The sequence below is a fragment of the Bubalus kerabau genome, chromosome X, assembly GCF_029407905.1.
Source record: "Bubalus kerabau isolate K-KA32 ecotype Philippines breed swamp buffalo chromosome X, PCC_UOA_SB_1v2, whole genome shotgun sequence".
Classification (NCBI taxonomy): Eukaryota; Metazoa; Chordata; class Mammalia; order Artiodactyla; family Bovidae; genus Bubalus; species Bubalus kerabau.
This window is the reverse complement of record NC_073647.1, coordinates 23,606,161-23,626,728: the sequence shown is the minus strand read 5'-3', so window position 1 is coordinate 23,626,728 and position 20,568 is coordinate 23,606,161. Positions and strand designations below refer to the sequence as shown.

The following is a 20,568-nucleotide window of genomic DNA, read 5'->3' as shown; positions in this document are numbered from 1 at the left end:
AATAACATCATCATTACGAGGCTGACTGAAAACAGTGCTATAACAGACGTACTCTACAGTAAGCAGACAGAAGAGTGGTTCTGAGAGAAAAGAAGAGGGTGAAAGGAGGCGGTGTTTGAGCTATGTCGTTTCCTGGGAGTGGAAGAGCGATCCAGGCAGAGCCAACAGTGTGAGCAAAGGCTCAGAGATGGGGAAGTACAAACTATGTGTGGTACACAACAAGGAGCCAAAGGTGACTGTCACAAACTACGCAAAAGGACAGAGGAAGAGCTGGCTGGCTCTCACTCACTGAGGAGCCACTGTCCACACAACAGGACAGATGACATCACGTTCTTGCTGTGAAATCCTACAAGACAGCCAACTGGATTTTATTTATTTTTAAACAGAAAGTTTATTTTTAAGACATTCTTGTTTTATTTATACTACATTTTCTTTTAAATGGCTACACTGGGTCTTCATTGCTGTGTGAGGGTTTTCTCTAGTTGTGGCGAGTGGGGGCTACTCTCAAGTTGTGGTATATGGGCTCCTCATGCAGTGGTTTTTCTTGTTGCGGAGCACAGGCTCTAGGGCACCCAGGCTCAGTAGTTGTGGTGCACAGGCTTAGCTGCTCCAACGCATGTGGAATCTTGTCAGACCAGGGATCGAACCCCTGTCTCCTGCATTGGCAGGCGGATTCTTTACCACTGGACCACCATGGAAGTTCCAAGTGGATTTTAAAATCCAAACTCCTTACTGTGTCCTACTAGAACCAATAGCAGGGCTCCACCGACCACGCCAAGTTGGTGCACCTCCTGCTTTTGTGAATAAAGTCTTGTGGGAGCATGGCCATGGCAACTGATTCATGTATTGTCTATGGGGCTTTCATGCTGGAGTTGAGTAGTTGAGACAGAGACCATATGGCCTTCAAAGCCTAAAATATTATTCTCTGGCCCCTGACAGGACACATTTGTCAAGCTCTGCCCCTAAAGGATCTTGCCCACCTTGTTTCCTACCTCCCTTTTGGTTACTATATTCCAGCTAGGTGGGCTTTTTTCCTTTTCATTCAACAGGCTGTTCCTGCCTCAGGACCTTTGTACTTGCTCTCCCCTCTGCCTGGACCACTGTTCTTCCTGCTCACTGCTTAACTGGCATTATCTTGTCATTCAGGTATCCTAAGCTCCAATGTAACCTCAGAGACACCTTTCTTGAGCTCCATCGATAAAATACACTCCATGCCCACCTACTATCATAGCACCTTGTTTGCCATCGGAGCATTTAACATCATCTAAAATAGTCATCTTCATTTACTTACTTGCTAGTTTACTATCTGTCTTCTCCCACTACAGTACAGACTTTATAAGACCAGAGACCTTTTCTATCTTGTTACTACCACTGTACCTCTCCAGATCAGGGGCTCTTAACCTTTGCAGTACCAACATTTTGGCTCAGATTACTCTTTGTTGTGGGGGCTGCTCTGTGTACTTGTGGGATGTTCAGCAGTATCCTTGGCTTCTACCAACAAGATGCCAGTAGCAGCCCCCTCTCTTTGATTGTGACAATCAGAAATGTTTCCAGGCATTGCCAAATGCCCCTGTGGGGAATTGCTACCAGTTGACAGCCACTAAATTTCACCTTAAAACAGCACTGGGAACATGGCTGGTGCTAAATTAGTATTCATTGAATAAATGAATAAAAGGCACATTTGAAGTACTGTACTAAGAGCTTTACAGACATGAGCTCAGGAATCCTTACAACAACCCTGGAGGAAAGTACTGTCACACATGTTACCAACGGGGAAGCTGAGGCTTAGAAAGGTTAAAGAACTTGCTCAGGATCACAGAATTACTAAACAAAGGGGCAAGAACTCAAAGTCAAGCCTAATCCTGCATATATGTTAAAGCTGAAGGACTTTTTAGTATTCTCACAATTATACTCAACAAATCTGGGGGGAGGTAAGAGAAATTTAAATTCCAGTCTCTGCAAAGAGGCCAAAAAACCCCCAAACAACAACATTAATAATAGTTAACCTAAGACTGTATGATAATGCATACAACTGAATGCCAAACAGGACAGGCAAGATGGGGCCAACGCTGGCCAAAGAGCTTGCAAAGCTGGTGAGGTGGATTCAGCTTTATGTGAGTAGGTAGGTTTTGGGGGAGCTTTTTTCTGGGGGGTGGGGTAAACATGGGTATTTGGTTTAGTACGTGTGAAAGGCAGTTAGGGAAGAGAACTGATTCTACTTAAACACTGAGATTCCACTTAAGAGTGTTATTTTTCCTAAATTATCTTACATTTAGCTTTGGCTTTGTTTTCCTTAGTAGAATAAGGAAGAACTTTTGTTTTAAAACTCTTGAGGAAAAAAAAAGGAGTTTAATCCTTCCAAAATGGACCATCCTCATTTCTTGATACAGAGGTCTAGGACAAATCAAGTGAGACTGGAGGCTCCTCTGTCCACCATTAATGGTATTTATGAGCTTGAACAACTAGAAACTTTTAAAGCCTCTATTTCCCCACTTGTGAAATGGAGTGATTGTGATTAGATAAATATATAAAATGCACTTAGCACAATGCCCAGCACATAGAAGGTGTTCAACAAATGCCAGGTCCTCCCTAAAGTAATAATCAGGGTTACAAGAACATTATTTTGATGTATCTTTAATTATCCACAATAACAGCACAGGAATTGTAATAAAAGGATTAGAACAGTAAAGAGAGAGAAAGACAATCATAACAATATTCAATGTCTGATTTAGGGCTGGTTGCTATTTAGAGTATTAAAAGAAAGGCATAAAATGGAGAATGGACTCTGTAACATGTGAAAGAAATACTATTTTCTCTAATGAACCTTACACATTCTGGAAGCTCAGTAGCTCTCAAGATCTATGAAGTTACAGCAAACACAGAAGTAAAACCTACAACAGCTTTAACTATAGACTGCTGTACCCATGGAAACAAATGCAGAACTCCTGAGATACAACAGAGCTTTTTCCAACTGAATACAGTAACTAGTGTGCATTCAAGACTAAGATCTTACAACCTTGGCCTTGGATTGTCAGGTCAGAAACAGTGCTGATCATGAAGATAAGAAAGAATGATAATATCTAGTTGTTGATTTGGCCTGGGATAAATTGGACTATTTCATATGCTGCAGATACAAGAAAATTTTTGATCCAGTTTGGAGATAAGAATAATAAGCCTTAAATATATGCATATCCCTTGACCAAGCAATTTGACTTCTAGGAATGCATCCTAAGGAAATAGCCAAGTGCACAATGGTATATGCACTTCCAAACACTCACACTGTTAATCATAGTAAGAGCAAAATTCTCAGTTAGCCATAATAACAAAAACCTAAAAACAACACAAAAGTCCAATGGTAGAGATTTGGTTAATAAATTACAATATAAGCAGCCATTAAAATAATGATATTTACTAACATAAATGTCTATGCTATATTATATTTAAAAATCAGTTTATAAGAATACCTACAATGTTGCCTCTTTTTGTTAAAAAAAATACATAGAGCAGAGCAAGAGGTCTGGAAAGACATCCCTCCAAGTGTTAACAATAGTTTTTATCCTTCCTTTGCATATTTTCCATTTTTTCTGTGCTACATGTTATATACTTATTATAAGGAAGAAATGAAATATTAGGGACTTATCTAAGCTTAAAATTCTCTCATGGTTAAAAGAAAAATAACCCAAATTACATTTTAATACTAAAATGAGGTCCCCAATCAATACATACCTTATATGCAAACATGACAGCATGGCAGTGGTGCCACCACCAAATACCCACACAGTAAAAAACACAATCAGAAGTGTGGTGCTGAACATCATCTGCCGGGCATAAGTGGCCGTATCTCGAATGGCCAAGGCAAACGCCATCGCGCCACGAAGGCCTACAAGGGAATAGGAGGAGGACAACATGAACTTCATAAATTCAAAGACACAAGGTACATTCTGAGATCTTAGAATAGCATGAACAAATACATATTTCAACATATGTAGGTATATACAACCAAATACAAAAAGAATTAGTAGATGATACTCACAAGCATTGATCATTTAATAATTTTTTAAACTCTATTTTAAAATGTACTTACACTAAAGTTCACTCTTTTGGGTGTACAGTTCCATAAGTTTTGACAAATGTATAGAGGTGTGTGACCACTACCACAACCGAGACACAGTGGTTTCATCACCCCTCTCCCAAATTCCTTTGTGCTACCTTCTTTTTGGTCTAACTTCTCATAATCCTACCACACTCTTGGTAACTATTGATATTCTCTGCATTGCTGGGTTTTTGTCTTTTTGAGGATGTCGTGTAAATGGAACATACAGAATGAAACCATTTGAGCCTGGCTTCTTTCACTCAGCACAATGCCTCTGAGGTCCATATATGTTCTATGTATCACTGGTTTGTTCTTTTTAGCACTGAGGAATATTCCACGGCATGGAGCTGCCATTATTTTGCATACTCCCTCACTCACTGGAAGACAGACAACTGGGCTGTATCCAGGTTTTGGCAATTATGAAGAGAACTGCCATAAACATGCACATACAGATTTTTGTGTGAAAATGTGTTTATCTTTACCTCCTCCACTACACTTAACATAGTTCTGAACTGGGAATTTGGAACCAGAACATGAGAAAACTCCCATAGAAAGGAATGGGACACTTTTAAAAAGGATGTTTTATTGCAGGCTGCGATTTCAATGTTTAAGGGAGTCTAATATATTATCTTTGGAAGGGCTGATGCTAAAGCTGAAACTCCAATACTTTGGCCACCTCATGCAAAGAGTCATTGGAAAAGACTCTGATGCTGGGAGGGATTGGGGGCAGGAGGAGAAGGGGACGACAGAGGATGAGATGGATGGATGGCATCACCGACTCGATGGACATGAGTTTGGGTGAACTCCAGGAGTTGGTGATGGACAGGGAGGCCTGGCATGCTGTGATTCATGGGGTCGCAAAGAGTTGGACACAACTGAGCAACTGAACTGAACTGAATATATTATTGGCATATTATTTCCATCTAAAATCAGACTGGTATATGCACGGTGAGTTGTTTCCTGGAGGAGGCAAGAAATAGAGAATTAAAACTTACCAGCAAACATCATCATGTGTTGAAAATTTGATCCAATCTTACTTCTTCTACCCAAATTAAGTAAGAGGGACAAGGGGTAAATATTGGCAGCTCTTCCCAAGAAAATAGCAATCTAAAATTATTAATAGGTTAAGGATAATTCTTTTTATTGTTAACGTTATTTAGACCATGCATTCCTATCACTGGACTTTTGTACTATTTCTAGGATTTTGCTATTATGGCTAACGATTGAGGGGGAAGCCACCTGGGTCCCTAAGAACAAGGACAACTCCCTAACGATAGTTACAAGGCTGTGCGGGTCCCTGGTGACTTTGTGGAGCAGAGCCTGCTACACCAGTCCAGACTTTCACATGAGAGAGAAATACATTTCCATCTTTTTTAAACCTCGGTTAACTTTGGTAATTGCCACATGAAACCAAACCTATATCCTAACAAATACAGCCAGAAAGAGAACAAGTATCTCCTGGTAAGAGTCAATTTTCATGGCAGGATTCTGTTATGAGGAATTTCAACTCCTAACAGACTCAAAAACCTACAGAAAATATTCAGCCTTGGTTCTGGGTAAGTACTGTGGATTCAAGCCACTTGACTGCTTAAAAATTTCTCAAAGACTAGCCGGATATGAAGTTACTGATCTCATGGGAGTCTTCAAGTTAAGGTTCTTCTCTTATGAATAAGGTTTTATCTGTTTCTGCCTGAAGTTCATTCTCAGAAGACTAAGACTCGGTAGAATGGTATTTCAGTAATACTTCAGTTTCTAACACAGATCCTACTTAGAGTTTTAACTAAGAAAATACTTCCGACAATCTCTTTTGGCAGAATCCATTCTGAAGTGGTTTCTTAAAATACTACTTCTTTTGAAAATCACTAATTCAAACATCCCGCTCTCTGACCACAATTTCTCTTTCCATGTTTCACATCCATCTATTGCAGATAATTCTTCCATTTCACTGGGACCTTCAGTCCAAAGATCCCTCTGCTTTTCCATCAGTCAGTCCTCTCCCCTCTTCATTTCCTTTTCTAGCCGCATCTTAATAAAACTCTTTCCAATACTCAGCAATCCCTTTCCCCTCTGTTTTCACTGCACCAGCTTGACAAAACTCCAAACTCAGATGGACTCAGCTATCTGTTTTCTCCATCCTTATAGCTAAATAGTCCTGGATAAAGTCATACAACAGGGCAGACTGACTCTACTTTAAGATTTATTCCTCAAACTCAAATGGGTTCCTAACACCGCTCAGTGATTCTACTGCATTTCTTTGCTCAATGCACTTTTCCACTCTCTGCAACAACTATTTCCTCAAAACTCCTATCATCTATGGGAGCCAGCCTCCTAGAGGGTTCCCTAGTATTCACAACCTTGTGTAGTCTCAGCTCACACTTTACCAGGGTTTATGTGTGATCAATAGAAAACAGCAGAAGGCAGATGGCACACTGTCTCCAAGACTAGGTCATAAAAGGCCCTTTGCACTCCATCTTGGTGCTCTCTCGTCTCACTCTGTCCCCCTGGGGAATCTATGTTGTGAGTTGCCCCATGGAGAGGTCCACATGGAGAAGAACTGAAGCCTCCAGCTAACAGCCATGTCAGTGAGCTTGGGGTGGCTCCTCCATCCCCAGTCAAGTCTTGAGAGAGTACAGTCCCAGCCCAGAGCATGATTATAACCTCATGAGGGATACTGGAGCCTACCAACTTAACCTGCCAGTTAAGTTGCTTCTGGATTCCAGACTCTCAGAAACTGTGCAAAATAACACGTTTGTTGTTTTAAGCTGCTAAATTTTAGGGTAATTTGTTACATAATAGACAACTGATAGGCCACCTGCTCCTATCTCACTTTCAGCAGATGATCTCACCTCCTACTTTACAGATAAAAATAGAAGTAATCAGAGAAATGCCATCTTGGAAATGTATATACTTCATCTCTACATACTCTACCCTCTCCTGGAACAATGGCGGAACTGTGCTTCCTCCCTCTGGAGGCCCATCCCTCCCCATGTGCTTTGGATTCCATCTCTTCCTGCCTTCTTGTGAAGTTGGCACTATTGCTTGCTCTCTTTCATGTAATCAGCGTCTCCTTTTCAACTAGGTTTTAAAAACTCAATGAGAGAGAGAAAAAGAAGGGTGGCGGAGAGGGAAAGAGTGGGCAAGCCTCCTTCCATCTTTCAACTACTGCCCTGTGGCACAGACTGCAAACTGCTCTCTATCATCCAATCTCTCTTTCTTCCCTTCAGTAACAGAGGACAAACAGTTTTATCTTTTGGAGTTGGCAGAATGGTAAGAGACTTTTTCTTGTCATTTCAATCTGTCAGTATTATTTGTGCAATAAACAAAAATGTAAATAGCATAGACTAGATAAAAGAGTTGAAATCCTTATTTACTTCTCTCAGAGGAAAATATTATATATATTATTATACATATTACTTTTATTAAAAATATATGTATCCTTATCAATTCTTATCAATCTTATCAATTCTTATCAATCATCCCACCCCCAAGAAAACAAGTGCAAATCTCAATTTAAAAAGAAGTTTCCAAAACAGAATACATAATAAAGGATACAAATGCTCCTACTACAAATGTTGGGTTAAAGACATGGTTCTGGAAGGTGAACAGTGTCAATCCCATGTAGGAGAAGATGAAATTCTCTGCCAAGAAATTGAGAAGCTCAAACAACTGAAACGAAATTTCAAAAGGTTAGTCCAGTAAAAATCTACATAATTTGAAAACATGAATATTACTAAGATATTGAAACAGATACTTCAAATATGTAATGTTCATGTATATCCTCCAAAACATGTGATTCAGAGGGAAGCAAATGTAGAGATGACATTTCTGGTCCCACAGAAAAAGCCATAAATGTTTCCCCTTCACTTGCCCAGTCAACTTCCCTTCTTCAATTCCCATATTCAGTCATTCTCACCCTCATCCTCCAAACCCTGCCAATTTTTCTTTTGGAATGTTCTTGGCTGTCTCAGCCACTGCGTTAGTCTAACTTTCATCACTTCCCATTGATAATGCTGGGGATGGACCCTAAGTGGTATCCCTGCCACCCTCGACTTCTACACCCTGACTCAATTAATTCCTAAATATGGCAGGTCCCAGACACTTCCCTCTTTACAGGCTGTAAGACCCAGTTCAACTCATTTTATCCTGGTACAGAGTGCTTCATGACAACTCTCACACCAGCTTGCCATGTGATTTCACTTTTTACATGGATCTCAGCCCTCACTAAGAGAGTGAGGGCTTACACATTGTAGTCCTGTGCTCTGTTCCCTGCCCTGCTACCTGCTCACCTCCACCTGTTTACATCACTGTGATGAAAAGGCCACAACTAGAAGCATGAAAATTATAAAAGGAAAAATCTCATTTGTAAAGGCAAATAAACAGTAAAGGTAATAAATCAACCATATATAAAGCTAGTAGGAAGGTTAAAAAACAAAGGTAGTAAAATAATCTATATCTGCAATAAGAGATAAAACAAAATGATGTAAAATATGATATCAAAAACAGTAAACATGGCAAGGGGGGTTAATGCATTTGAACTTAAGAGATCAGCAAATATATGCACCCCAATGTTCATGGCAGCATTATTAACAATAGCCAAGATATAGAAGCAACCTGACTGCCTATTAATAAATGAATGGATAAGATGTGGTGTACACACACACACACACACACACACAAATGGAATATTACTCAACTGTGAAAAGGAATTAAAATTTGCCATTTGCAACAATATGGATGGACCTAGTGGGTACTATGCTAAGTGAAATAAGTCAGAGAAAGACAAATACTATGTGACCTCACTTATATGTGAATTCTAAAAACAAAGAAAAAAAAACAGAAACAGAGTTATAGATACAGAGAACAAACAGATGGTGGCCAGAGGGGATAGAGTTGGGGGAAGGAAAGAAATAGGTGATGGAGATTAAGAGGTACAAATTTTAAGTTGCCAAATAAATGAGTCATGGGATGAAAGGCACAGTTTGGGGAATATAGTCAATAATAAGGTATTCTCTTTTATCATGGTGATTATTTTGAAATGTATATAAAAACCAAATTGCTATGCTGTATAAGAGGAACTAACATAGTGTTACAGGCCTCCCCAGTGGCTCAGCGGTAAAGAATCACCAGCAGTGCAGGAGCCACAGGAGATGTGGGTTCAAGAAGATCCCCTAGAGGAGGGCATGGCAATACACTCCAGTATTCTTTCCTAGAGAATCCCATGGACAAAGGAGCCTGATGGGCTACAGTCTACAGGGTCACAAAGAGTCAGACATGATTGAAGTGACTGAGCATACACATACAACACAGTGTCATAGGTCAATTATACTTCAAAAATAAACTAACTCATAGAAAAAAGACATCAGATGTGTGGTTACCAAACGCAAGTTGTAGGGAGAGGGGAATTGGATAGAGAAAGTAAAAAGGTACAAACTTTCAGTTATGAGATAAACAAGTACTAGGGATGTAATGCATAATATGATAAATATAATTAACACTGTGATATGTTATATATGAAAGTTGTTAAGAGTAAATCCTAAGAGTTCTCATCACAAGAAAAAACTTTTCCTATTTCTTTAATTTTGTATCTATATGACATGATGTGGTCACTATTTCATGAGGTATACAGATCAAACCATTACTCTGTACACTTTAAACTTAAGACAGTGCTGTATGCCAATTATAGCTCAATAAAACTAGAAGAAAAAAAGCTATTAGAGGAAAACAAGGAAAAGAAGCTAACTGACCATTGGAATCACAACAGTAACAGCCCCTGGCTACTCTGCTGATCTATCTCTACCCTAAAAGCTGTCACCCTTCAATCTGCCAGTCTCATCTATTTCTGGAGCCAACAGAAGAGGAACTGAAATGAGCAGACATCACTTTGAACAGAACAAAGATTATTTTTCAGTAAAAAAAAAAACTGTTTTGCTGCAAAAAAAGTTTATTGACAAACTATAGTTTCTCTTACCTGTTTAGTTCTATGCTGAGACTCTGTGGACAAGTTATTGTACGTATAATGGGCCTGTGTGATGCCACAAAACAACACTGCAACCACACCTATAAAGACAATGAGTTCCGAGTGCACATCAAAGGCGTGTTCCCAACTTTTATACTAAGGATCTTATTCATAGAAGTAAATTAGATGTTTAGTGTTAAATTTTTCACTTGTGACTTACTTTGTCGAGAGGAACCGCATCCACTGAAAATCTTTTACACTCTAAAATGATAGCATAAATGCCAACCCTAACAAGAGTGCTCAAACACTAGAGGAGTTGGTCCACACATAAAAAAAACATCACTGGCTAAGTCACTCCCTATAAGGGTTTACAATTAAAAGGAGAAAGTAACCTACCTGTGAAACCCCATGCTTCAGCTAAGAGGAAGGTACTCCAGGACATCAAGAAGAACAGGCCCGTCTCCAACAGCTGGAACTCTCGTAATTTGGTGAACTTTGTCACGTAAGACTGTCAAGGTTGATAACAAGATCTCATAATACAGAAGTGTTACTAGAAAAAATAATAGTTGAAGCAAGCCAAGCCTGAAAGCAGAAGGATTCTCTAGTCTCTAACACAAAAGTCACAGAATAAGGAGGCACCAAAGTGAAGAAATTCTGAACACAAGCATTGTACTAAGGAGTCAGCAGTCCTCCCTTCCATGAGGAAGCTCTACAGCTTAGTCCATCCAATTGTTTTATGGGTATCACATGCTTTGTTAGAAACCATGCAGTAAGGAACAATGTGTGTGCGTGCTCAGTAACTCAGTTGTGCCTGACTCTTCTGAGACCCATGGACTATAGCCCACCAGGCTCCCCTGTCAATGGAATTTTCCAGGCAAGAATACTGGAGTGGGTTGCCTTCCTAATCCAAGTTAAGAACAGACATGACAGTAAAGGACAGGAGTGACAGATCAGATACACAATATGCCAACTCTATTAATTTGAGACCCAAAGCAAGACAGCTTCCATAATAATAGCAATTTATACCTAGTAAAAATGTCATTTTCATGAAATTTGATGTTTGATCCTCTCTGTGATGTAGAGTATCCCATGAGGAAACTGAGGCATGTCACTCACTCATACTAGTCTAACAAGTATTTGACAGTTGCCAGTGGAAGGGCCTGTATCAAGCTGTGGCAAATCTCAGCCTGGAGTCTACATTCCCTTCAACAAATGTGTACTACAACACAATGATAAAGTTCCTCAAGGAACTTAGGCTAGGAAAGAGATACTAGCTGGCCTGGTCCTTCTTCAGAACTGTTTTCACTGTCCCTTTAAGGCTCAGTGTGCCTGAAAAAAAGCCCTAAGACAAGCTTCTTCCAGAACAAAACTGAAGTACAGAAAATGAATATATTCTTGGAAAAGTATTTGTTTTCTATGAAAGTACCTTGAAAGTTCTGGAGCTGGAAGCTCTTTAGAGATCAAATCCTACTCATCTTCCACGCTCTTCTCACCCTCCACCTTCCTACACTGAGGTCCCATGGAGTGCAGTGCCAGCAATTCTTCTATACTAGGAGTTCCAAAAGGCAGACACCACAAGAGGTCTTGTTTATCTGTGATACACAGGGCATAGCATGTGGTATATAACAGATAATCAAGAAATTTTTTTGAAGAATTAAAAGCTTGATATAAAACAGAAAATTGAAGTTCCAGAAGTTTAGGTATACTTGCACTTAAAGAATCCAATAACAGAAAATTTAGATTCATTTATTAAACTGTCATTTTCTATTATATTTTAACTTATGAACGTGAAACTGCAATGACTAAGAAAAAAAGAAAAATTTTTGAATGAATACAAGAATGACTGGCTCAATGTTTCTAAAAGCAAACTAGTGGTAATGTGTAGGACTTGAGAGCATAAGGTTAAAATCGGTGAGAGCTAAGATGAACTCCCATCTATCCTAAGCCGGGAACTTTATTTTATTCAATTGGTATCAAGATCATACATTCCTATTCGTCCTATTAAATGAAGAGCAAAAGGATGCCAGGCTGAACAGCCACATGGAACACCCAAGGGGCTCTTTGGAAAATATCTACCTTTATATCAATTCAGTCTGCTGCTGCTGCTGCTAAGTCGCTTCAGTCGTGTCCGACTCTGTGCGACCCCATAGATGGCAGCCCACTAGGCTCCTCTGTCCCTGGGATTCTCCAGGCAAGAATACCGGAGTGGGTTGCCATTTCCTTCTCCAATGCATGAAAGTGAAGTCGCTCAGTCGTGCCCGACTCTTAGTGACCTCATGGACTGGAGCCCACCAGGCTCCTCCATCCATGGGATTTTCCAGGCAATAGTACCAGAGTGGGGTGCCATTGCCTTCTCCCTTAAAATTCACCCCCAAAAGGTCACTATGTCTAAATAGAATTCCTTAGTGAGTGTTTAAGGGCATGAAGCCCTACACAAAGCAATGAAATTCTTTTATTTATTTACTGGTAAAGATGATTGCCTAATTCAAACCAAGCACTTGCTTATAAGGTTAATAATTATAACATGATGCCAATTGCAGAAGTAGGGGAGACCACGGAACACAGTATTACATTACTCTGTAAAGTTAACAAGAAAAGATAAATATAATAAAAGGATATTAAAGCTGTCACCACTCCAGTAGCAGCACCCATCGCGAAAGAGCCACTGAAGATTCCAAGGAAAATCCCAATAGACTTGAACATGGCTGTGACATCAAAGGTGTGGCTGTTGTCTCCAGCTGGTTGGTATGCTACTATTGAGCTACGAAAGAGAAAGAAATGGCTCTTTCTTTGAGAAGCAACTTTTACTTTTAAAACATTATCTAAAAAATTTTAAAAATTACCTAGTGTCAAGCTTGATGATGAAATAAGAGGGGGTAAAACCCCAAAACTTTGGATTTGAATTGCCAAAATAAGGACCAAAGGTTACCAAAACACGCTGCAGTGGATCAGCTAACAAGAAAACTCAGCTTTTGTTAAGTGACAATTTCAGAAGGTAGAACATTTTATTCAGTAAGATCCTCTTTATGAAGGTCGAACCAAGCCTTTTCCTCCCGTCTCAAGATACCATGCAGCACTATTCTTTTGTGACTGTTTACTTACTGGTACTGAGTGCCTGAAAGCCCTAACGTACTAATAATATGAACAAACTAATGAAAAATTCCCCACGTTTCCAACAGAGTACGCATAAAAATATAAAGAACACTGTTCAATACTGAATCCGGTCACATTTTGTTTTTCCTATGGGAAAAATAAAAAGGATGACTAAAGAACCCTTTCAACTTTTAGAATACCAGATAGCCCAGAACCTCCTATCTATTCACTCACTGAAATGGACTTTTATAGATAGAAGGGCTTGAAAGGCCTTCCAAGGAGTTAAGAGTCCACTCAACAGTACTTTTAGCATACCCAGCTGAATCCTTCACCTAAACTTCTGAAAGAAAGTCACTCTGTAAGAGGCCAAGACAGGTAATTAGAAGGGACACTCTCCATCTTGAACTCACAGTCTAAATCTGGTCTAAAAATACTTCTTTTGAAACAGTTGCCCCAAGAACTAAACACAGCTGAGAAAATCACTCTTGCTAGTGGGTCTCTGGCAAAAGCACCTACCATTACTAAGTCAGTTTTCATCACAGTTAATTGAGTACCAGTGTTTATATAATAAATCCAGACTCAAAGACATCACACAAGTCATGTCAAAGAAAAGAAGCAGAAAAAACACATTCCTAAGAATATAATGAATTCTCCCTGTGGTTATTGCTGATTTTTGTTTTTTTGATTCGAGGCTAAAAAATGACATTGCTATACCACGTACACTAAGTTCTCTTCACACCTCCCTAGTTAAGTTAAAAAACAAAACAAAATCTAAGACCAAGCTAACATTTCCTAATTTTACCTATCTTATTGAAGTATAACTCCAATATGAATTTCTGGTAATGGAATATAGAAATTTCTGAGACTCACTCTGAATTGAAAACTTTAAAATCTGCATTTAGTCCAGGTTTGATGCACGATACTGGATGCTTGGGGCTGGTGCACTGGGTCGACCCAGAGGGATGGTGTGGGGAGGGAGGCGGGTTCAGGATGGGGAACACATGTATACCTGTGGCAGATTCATTTTGATATATGGCAAAACCAATCTTGTAAAGTTAAAAAATAAAATTAAATTAAAAAAAATAATAAAATCTGCATTTAAATCTTCAAAGTGACCAGATCATTTTGTGATTGGTAGATCTGCTACTGTTTTAGTGAATATGAAATGGCTTTTCATGTCATACTATCTTACCTACACGTAAAGGACCCTACCACTGTAAATTAGAGTTGACTATATTATAGCATGAAAATATAGCAGCTGGCTGGAGAAAGGAAATACTGCTACAACAACGTTCTTTCTCTCTGGCCATAGTTTTCAAAATGCTGACAGGAACAAAGTATCAATGCAATGCCTTCTGAGATCACTTTCCCTGGAGTAGTTCATGGAAATTCAAAATTCACATTAATCATTATTTTATTCTTTAATCACTAAAATGTACAGGAAAAGCATGGTGGGCTGAGAACAGATGAGAGGTTTGTCTTCTTCCTTTTCAAATGCTGGCCTCTGGATTGAAATCTTAACTCATCTTTTCTACATCAGTCAACATTTTAACTTGAGGCAGCAGCATTTTTATGAATACTTAAAAAAAATCTTGAGAGTAATACAATGTACAATTTAGGGGGGGAAATCACCCCGTCATTTCACTACCCTGACAGATCTCTTATTTTCCTTCTGTATTTCTTCCCCCTCTTTTTGTTTTTGTTCAGTCACTCAGTTGTGTCGAACTCTTTGTGACCCCATGGACTGTAGCACACCAGGCTTCCCTGTCCTTCACTATCTCCCAGAGTTTGCTCAAACTCGTGTCCATTGAGTCAATGATGCCATCCAACCATCTCATCCTCTGTCACCCCCTTCTCCTTATGTCCTCAATCTTTTTGTTACATGCATGCTAGTTCATGTTTAGTTGTAATCATAGTGAACATACAGTTCTGAATTCTGCTTCTTCAACTGACAATAAGAATGACTACAGTCTCTCTAATCGTGGTTTTTTAAGACATCAAAATGGTCCAAATGGATATAACATGATTTATTTAACTATTTCCTCACTATTGGACATTTTAAAGTTGCTTCTAATATTTTTGCTACTATAAATAACAGTGTGAAAGAACATATTTGTGCTTTTTACAAATTTTGGACTGTTTTCCCATTCTACATTCTTAGAAACAAGGCATTAACTAAACCTACAGCTGCTTTTACATGTTAGGCAATAGCTTTCAACTAAATCTTTATTATATTTTAAGAGGGAAATATGACTATATCTCTCATTGTTTAGTAATGATATCCAATGGCCTAGAAATTCTACTTTCAAAAAATATCCTACAGAAATACTCTCAAGGATTCACAAAGATTTATATATAAATATATTCACTGCAGTGCTATTCACAATAATACAATATTAGAAAACACTAAATATTAATCAACAAGGGAACTGCAGAGGTACATTGGTAATGTATCCATACGATGGGATAAAGGAGGTATTAATGTAGTACAATGTCTAAGTGAAAGAAGGAAGTTACAGAAAAGTATGTACAGTGCTATGCCTTTTTGTTTAAAAATTAATATTGTTTATATATATGCTAATATCCTAATGGAAAAATCTGGATGAAAACATTAATAAGTGGTTATTTCTGAGAGCTGAAATTTCAGGAATTTTCTACTAAGTCAAATACTTTAAATTTTTGTTAAAAACATGTATTAATTTATTATCATAAATAACAAAAGATAAAATACAAAAGAGCAGGTACTACCAATTTCAACGTCAACAATGTACAAGTGATACAGTTTTAAAACGACTTCAGGGTTTCTCAATCCTGGCATTACTAACATTCAGGGCCAGGTAATTATTTGTTGGGTAGTGGGTGCTGTCCTGTGTATTGAAGGATTATTTAACAGTAGCCTTGGCTTCTACTCACTAGATGCCAACAGCAACATCCTCCTATTCTTGATAACCAAAATGTCTCTAGACGTTGCCAAATATCCCCTGGTTGGGGGCTGGTAATGGTGCAAAACTGTCCCCAGTTAAGAATGACTATAGTAGACCATTACCAGCAGTAACTATTTTTCATTAACAATTTTGTTCTTGGTAACTGAATAGGTAAAAATGGCCACTAATTTAACATGTATATCTCTGGTGACTAGTAAAGCTAAACAGTTTCTGTCATGTTTGTCTACTCATACTTACATTTTATAAAATGTAAATGACCCTCAAAACATATTTTAAATTAGTATGAACTTAGGTCTCTAGGGTAATCATGGTATACCCATTCAGAGGAATACTATTCAACGTAGACCATCTCTAGGTATACACAACACTATCAGCACATACAGCTCTACCTCATACAGCAATGAGGGAATCAGTTTCACTCCACCTTCACCAAATTAAAGTATTGACATTAACAGCAAAAAAAGTTACTGTCACTCTAACAGGTCAAAAAACAAATAAAAACAACTTCCAACATAAATTTCGAGAATGGATACCTTAACCTGTTAACTGCCTAAGAGAAGTCCTTCAGGAAGGGGTCCCCCTCTTTCCACAAGGCTGTTTCTACAGAATATACACATTAGAAAATCACCAAACAGAAGTCAACACAAAGTAGACTATTCACATCTAGTGAAAGTTGCTCAGTCGTGTCCGACTCTTTGAGACCCCATGGACTATACAATCCATGAAATTCTCCAGGCCAGAATACTTGAGTGGGTAGCCGTTCCCTTCTCTAGGGGATCTTCCCGACCCAGGAATCGAACCAGGGTCTCCTGCATTGCAGGCGGATTCTTTACCAGCTGAGCTATCTAATGTACTTTTAAAGGCAAACGAAAGATGATGAAAAATGTAATGCCAAGCACTTCAGTTAGGAACCTCCTACGAAAGTGAAAGTGTTAGTCGCTCACTTATGCTTGCCTCTTTGAGACCCCATGGACTGCAGCCCACCAGGCTCCTCTGTCCATGGGATTTTCCAGGCAAGGATACTAGAGTGGTTTGCCATTTCCTTCTCCAGAGGATTTTGCCTACCCAGGGATCAAACCTCGGTCTCCGGCACTGCAGGCAGATGCTTTACTATCTGAGCCACCATAGTCGCAAAAAATTCTGGCAATAAATATGGTAGAGGGGGTAGAATTTATATGCACTACATTCACAAAAGAAGATCTGATCTTTAGCACATCTTCATGCACAACATTTAAGGAATTAGTGTTACATCTCAGAAAGGATAATTTTCCACTTTGCAGTTAGACAATGGGGTAAATCAAGTTGTGTAAACCAGAGTCAGTGGCTGACTGCTCTTTTATGGTTAATGAAGTGGAAATTAAGGAGAGAAATAAAAGTAAGGAGGAAAGGTGAGGGAGTTTTGCTTCTCTCTTGTAGAAAGTTCTGGTGTAGAGTAAAGGCAGTTGTCTATAGGGTTAGATATTTGCTTAGTAGGAGTGAGTTGGCAGGCCACAGCTCCTCAGAGGTTCACATCCACTCTTTCACCTGCAAATATCTTCTAGTAGCATATATAGTGATTTCTATACTGAGATTAAAATACTGCTCATTTTCATTGTTTTCAAAAAGTGTCCAGCTCTTTGTGACCCCATGGAGTCCATGGGGATTCTCCAAGCCAAAATACTGGAGTGGGTAGCCATTCCCTTCTCCAGGGAATCTTCCCAACCCATGGATCGAACCCAGCTCTCCCACATTGCAGGGGGATTCTTTACCAAAATTCTGTAAAACAATTATCCTTCAATTAAAAAATAAATTTAAAAAGTATACTACTTAGCACTTCTAAAAATTAAGTTTCTGAAATGATTATGTTAAATAAGAGAAATATGAATTAAAGTATGAAGTATTTCTTAATCATCAAATTGGCAAAAATAGCAAAGTCTGCCAGGTTGGTGAAGTTGTGAGGAAACAGGCACTCATAATTTGGTGGCTAAAATGCAGAACAGCTAATTGACAGGCATTTTAGCAATTTAACAAAATTACAAATGTATTTACCCTTTAACCCACTAATCTCACTTCTGAGAATTTATCCTACCAATAACCAATATACTAATGTACATATAAAACAGGCAAGTTCAAAGTTAATCACAGCAACATTATTTGAGATAGTAAAGAATTGTAAACCCTTTATGTTTCCAGCAATAGAAGACTGATTAAGTAAACTACAGTACAGTTCATAGTATTGTACACAGAATACTATGTGCCTGTAAATGAAGAATGAGAAACTCCTTGCTTTGATACAGAAAGATCTCCAGAATGTAGTTATGTGAGAGGAAGTCAGGTATAGAACATATACAGCATGCTACTTTTAAAATATGAAATGAGGCAAATTAAGAATATTTATTCATATACATGCTTGCATTTGAAGAAACACTAGGATACACAAGAAACTAATAAAAATGGTTACCTAAAGGGACTGAGGGGATAGGTGGATGAGGACAGGAGTGAGAATGTGACTTTTCAATGTATACCTTTCTATATAGTTTTGATTTTTGAACCATGTGAATATATAGCTATGCCAAAAAATTCAATTTGAAGAAAAAATGTCCATGTTAGAACAGAATGCAAAATTACATATACACTACAATCACAACTATGTAAAAATATTATGTATAGAAGAAAAGAAATTTTTAAAATGTCCTAGAATGCTTACAGTAATTGTCTTTAGGTGTCAGGGATACATGTCACTTTTCCTTCCTTTTCTTCTGTGCATTTTTAAAAAAAAAATTATTGGAGTATAGCTGCTTCACAATGTTGTCTTATTTTCTGCTGTACAGCAAACTGAATCAGCCATGCATATACATATATTCCTTCCCCTCTTTTTTTGGTTTCTATGAATTTTCCATGTTATCAATAAGTATATATTTATTCACAGGGGAAAAATACTTCAGTTTTTCAAATGTTTCTATTCATAATGTACTCTACTCAATAAGTGACTTCTGGTTCTTAGAATCCTAATGTTCAACATACAGAATAAAATAAGAAAAAAAAAAAACACTTACGAAGAGAGCACTATGGCAACAGCATCATTGAGGACACTTTCACCAAAAAGAAGTGCATAGAGTTCAACATCAACTTGAAGCTCGTGGAATATGGCAAGAACAGTCACTAGCAAGTAGAAAGAGTCACAGGAATATTAAGACATTACAAATATAACATATTTCCCTCCATAGATGATCATACTAGTTATTTGGAAATTCCTTTCTTCATCTCAGAATTCAATCCTAACAAACATTCATACCATATTAAAGATTCAGTAATTTTATGTCAATATTTTTCTTTTCCCTAACTGTGTACCTGTAAAATCTCCTTCCTTTTTCTAACAGTCAAAAATAACCTTGGAGGACTGAGTTGGCCTACATTCTTTATGCAAATGCTAATAATCTTGCCTTGTACATTTCTTTCCCATAAAAAATACATTCAGAATTTCTTACAGACCAGGTGATCATTAATCTTTGATAAAGAAGACTATTACAAAAAGCATTTCCTGCTGCAAACTTCATTTTTTCCTTGGAGCCTTATAACTCACTTCTATTTGACTTGTAAATTTCAAGCATACCAGCTTAGCAGAGACAGTGGGAAATGAAAACATGAGTTTGGTTTCCGGTTGGCATAAAATTTATGACCAGAATTATAGCTGCTATATTTAACTTAATAAGAAGACAACTATCAGACTATTTCAGCTTGAGAGGAAAAAAAAAAAAAACACCTTCTCTTAGAAAACCATTACATGAGAATTCTTAGAAAATCAGAGGAGACTGAAGTTGCATTGTAACTTTAATTGCTGAGTCACGTACAGCTCACTTGCTAAATAAACTCAAGCAAACATGAAAGATTATTACAACCAGAGTTGGGAGAACCTCTTCAAATGCCAACTAAAAAACAGGAAGCTTGTACTTTAAAAGATAAAGTGTCCACTGCAAAGCATTTCATCTGGAAAATCCTGATAGCAAAGCTAACCAAGAGAAGGCAAAAAGGAGGGCTGGAACAATGCTGTAAAATTTTAAAAAGAACCTATGGCTCCCCCTTCTATCAAGTGAACAACTGCAAAATAATAGAATTATTATAGGGGTAAATACCTATATAACTCAGAAGAAATATAACCATTCAGCTTCATATAAGCAAAACAGTTCTGCTTGAGGCATCCAGGCAATACTCCCACTAAAACAAAACCAGAAGTTTTAAGTAATGTAGCCAGTCCAACTGACTGAGATTTTTCCTAGACTTTGAAAAGTTGAGGACTTTGCTTCCAGTAAGAGAATATGGAGGACAGAGACCACTAGCTTCCTGCAAAAACCATCCCATCTTCATACTGATAATGGGAATAGCTACAAACAACAAGGGGGCAGTCTCGACTGTCTTTAAGGAGGTGATTTGCTTTTCAGTTTTAAAAATGCCAGACTACAAAAATGCCTCTCTAAAATGTCCTCTGAGCTTTTAAAATCATT

At 38.2% G+C, this 20,568-nt stretch overlaps 1 protein-coding gene across 1 annotated transcript in view; it reads right to left on the bottom strand.

Annotated features, from left to right (window-relative positions):
* SLC9A6 (solute carrier family 9 member A6) overlaps positions 1-20,568 on the bottom strand; it is a 50,865-nt gene that overhangs the window by 18,088 nt on the left and 12,209 nt on the right. The window contains exons 6-12 of the mRNA XM_055563095.1: positions 19,123-19,228; positions 12,669-12,810; positions 10,446-10,551; positions 10,062-10,150; positions 7,646-7,759; positions 5,089-5,200; positions 3,727-3,880 (exon numbers count right to left, since the gene is read on the bottom strand). Of these exons, the coding sequence (XP_055419070.1) occupies positions 3,727-3,880; positions 5,089-5,200; positions 7,646-7,759; positions 10,062-10,150; positions 10,446-10,551; positions 12,669-12,810; positions 19,123-19,228 (823 nt within the window). The remainder of the gene's footprint in view (positions 1-3,726; positions 3,881-5,088; positions 5,201-7,645; positions 7,760-10,061; positions 10,151-10,445; positions 10,552-12,668; positions 12,811-19,122; positions 19,229-20,568) is intronic.